Below are 3,464 nucleotides of genomic sequence, written 5' to 3'. Positions count from 1 at the left end.
GGTGTATTTAGGGTTATTAACCAGCTGTAAAGTCCCTGAATGCCTCATAAAGGAGTGAACATGTGTTCATTTCACACACCAAATATTTTTTCTTGTATGTTGATCTGCCTTTTCATTTCACTGTCTGTATTCAAGTGCAATGTCTGCGCTCACTTGAGTTTCAGCTCGTCATACTGGCTTCAACTGGAAACTGACAGACTCACTTTTAACCCTTGGATGCAGAACCTACCAGTTCCTACACTCTTCCACACGTGGGGTCAAAAATGACCCCAATTCAAATCAATGCGTTTTGGCAACATACTGGGTTGTTATCTTCAAAATCTTTAAAACAAACAGTTGTAATATTTTCATATTCCAGGTATTCCTCATAAAACATGTTTGTGACATGAGGCCATTTGCATTGTTATTTATTTTTTCAATAATTTTAAGAAATTGCAGTTTTTGTATCACTCTTCCACAAGCAGTTCCTATGGAATCTTCTATGGAACTTAATTCTTAGCAACTCTGACAGTGTCACTTACACATCTGATGTTGTCTCACACATCTGATGCAACTTTGACAAAAAATAAATAAAAAGGCACATGGCCTCATGTCACAAACATGTTTTTTGAGGAATACCTGGAATATGAAGATATTACAACTTTTCATTTTAAAGATGTTGAAGAATAACAACCCGTGGGGTCATTTTTGACCTCACGTGTGCATCTAAGGGTTAAAGTCCACTTTTCTCAGCCTTGGTTGATTATTGGGTCGCTGGAGGCCAGCAGTGGGCGGAGCCAGGGTGTGTTTAACCTGCTGAGAGGAAACACGCCCTCCTTTAATCTCCTCAATTCAGCCTTATTGATACCATTATATAATAGAAAGAAGGTTTAATATCACTTTGATCCATCTGGAAATCCGTCGTCAACGTGGACGTTGTGTCAAAAAGCGTTTCTGTCCTCTCTCTCTGCAGGGGCCTGATTGGAGGTGTATGCTTCCCCCACAGTTACCATGAGCTGGAGTTTCCTGACTCGCCTCCTGGAGGAGATCCACAACCACTCCACGTTCGTGGGCAAGATCTGGCTCACCGTCCTCATCGTCTTCCGCATCGTCCTGACGGCGGTCGGCGGAGAGTCCATCTACTACGACGAGCAGAGCAAGTTCGTCTGCAACTCGGGCCAGCCGGGCTGCGAGAACGTGTGCTACGACGCCTTCGCCCCGCTGTCGCACGTCCGCTTCTGGGTGTTCCAAATCATCCTGGTGGCCACGCCCTCGCTCATGTACCTGGGCTACGCCGTCAACAAGATCGCCCGCTCCGAGGAGCGGGCGGGCGGCGGGGGCGGCGCCGCCGGGTTCTCGCGAAAGCGGACGGCGAAGCACTACCTGAGCGGCAGGAGGCAGCACCGGGGCGTCGAGGAGGGCGAGGACGACGACGAGGAAGACCCCATGATATACGACACGGCCGAGCTGGAGAGCGACGGCGGAGCGGCGGCCAAGGGGGACGACGGCGACAAACAGCACAAAGCCAAGGCTCGCCACGACGGACGCCAGCGTATCAAGGAGGACGGCCTGATGCGGATTTACGCCTTCCAGCTGCTGGCCCGCACGCTGCTGGAGGTGGCCTTCCTCTGCGGACAGTACGCCCTGTACGGCTTCGCCGTGCCCGCCACCTACGTGTGCGCGGACGAGCCCTGCCCCCACCGGGTGGACTGCTTCGTGTCGCGGCCCACCGAGAAAACCATCTTCCTCCTCATCATGTACACCGTCTCCCTGCTCTGCCTGGCGCTCAACATCTGGGAGATGCTCCACCTGGGCGTGGGCACCGTCTGCGAGATCCTCCGCTCCCGCCACGGGCGGCTGGCGGAGGAGGAGCTGTACGGGCTGACCCGGGCGCCGGGCGAGGCGCGCCCGAGCGGGGAGGAGTACAACGGCTACCCGTATCCCTGGAGCGCGCCGGCGGCTCCGCCGGGCTACAACATCGCCGTCAAATCCCTCATGGTGTCGACGGGGAACCACAGCCAGGCGCTGCCCGTCACCGACCTCAGCAACGCCAAGATGGCCTGTCGGCAGAACACGGAGAACACCGCCGAGGAGGAGCGCCAGCAGCACTCCATTAACGAGGAGGGCCCGCGCGCGCCCGGGGCGGGGGGCGCCCCCACCGGGGCTCATCAGGACCCGGGTCAGCCTCAGAACAAGCCGCGGGCCGGCGGTCAGACCTCCGCCCAGCCGCAGAGCCACGGCAACCCCCACGGCAACCCGCACCGGGAGCGTAAACACCGGCAGGCCCCCGGCAAGGCCGACGGAGACCGAGGCAGCGGCGGCAGCAGCGGCAGCAGCAAGTACGGCGTCATCAAGGGTTCGGAGTGGATATAAGTCACCGCCATCTCTTCACTTGGAGTTCAAACAATGCAGCGTCTCCACACGGCTTCTACATTTCTGTGTCCATGTAGGGAAATGAGATTATTTCAATGAAAGTCGTATGTAGCAGTGTGTTTACAGCATCCTCAGCTCGCTGGCACAGATTCATGGCAGTTTATACACATTTTTAAATATGCTTGGTCAAGTTTAAAGTTCATTACAAAGAAGCGTTTCCACACCTGGGAGAAGTTTATTGTTTACCACTGAATTAGAACGGAGAAAAACTGTATAAAGGTCTTTGCTGTTAGTTCCTGTTGCCGATGCTTTTTTTTCTTGAAGTGCCTTTAACGGTTTCAGATGAACGCTGCAACACAATGCTCTGGAAGTGTTTTGAAATTTAAAAAAAAAAAATGGCCTGTGGACTGCTGGCTGACTAATTATTTCATTGTTCTCAGGCATTAAAGCTTTGTGTTTCTCAATATGCAAATATGTTCCACAGAAATAAACATTACACACGTTGTTTTCTGAAGCAAAAAAAAAAAAAGGGAGGATTCAGGTCGATATCACAATGTTTTCATTATGTGATTTGAGTATTCCTTTAAGTAAAGGTTCAATAGAAAATGTTCAGACTTTCAGTTGAAACTATTGGTTAATGAAACTGTGATATTATTTTCACTGCAATAAGACAATGTAAAACTTGCCATGTTTGACAGATTTCCCATCTGAGAGGCCAGTGATTTACACTGCCACCGTTGTACTTTGTGGAAAAAAATATTTTCACAAACCAAAGGTGCATGTTTTGAAATTAAAAGTTTGGATTTCTCTCCTGTTGTCTTTTGTTTTGCTTCAGATTTTCTTTACGACGACTGGAAGAAGCTTATTACAGCTGCCACATATGCAGGCACATCGCCCCCTGCTGGGCAGAAAGCACAGTGAAACAACATACTGTAGAATAGAAACACTTCCAGAGCGAAATCATTCTTTGTTCCCTCTTCAACATCTTTCCACATTTATTTTTTAATCCTGCGATATTAGTCTCAGTGCAACTGTAGATGACAATGATGCAATCTCATTTAAAACAGCGTCACAAAACAAACACCATAAAGGGAGGAAATCATTTTTTATTC

The 3,464-nt window shown here is 50.1% G+C and overlaps 1 protein-coding gene across 1 annotated transcript in view; it reads left to right on the top strand.

The window, feature by feature from the left end:
* The window catches only part of LOC308145249 (gap junction gamma-1 protein-like), a 13,326-nt gene extending 10,298 nt beyond the window's left edge, over positions 1–3,028 (top strand). The window contains exon 3 of the mRNA XM_080516616.1: positions 953–3,028. Within this exon, the coding sequence (XP_080372742.1) occupies positions 991–2,352 (1,362 nt within the window). The 5' untranslated portion in view covers positions 953–990 and the 3' untranslated portion in view covers positions 2,353–3,028. The remainder of the gene's footprint in view (positions 1–952) is intronic.
* Positions 3,029–3,464: the final 436 nt, after the last annotated feature.

The sequence above is a fragment of the Blennius ocellaris genome (assembly GCF_963422515.1).
Source record: "Blennius ocellaris genome assembly, chromosome: 21".
NCBI classification, from domain to species: domain Eukaryota; kingdom Metazoa; phylum Chordata; class Actinopteri; order Blenniiformes; family Blenniidae; genus Blennius; species Blennius ocellaris.
This window is presented reverse-complemented; position numbering and strand designations above follow the sequence as displayed.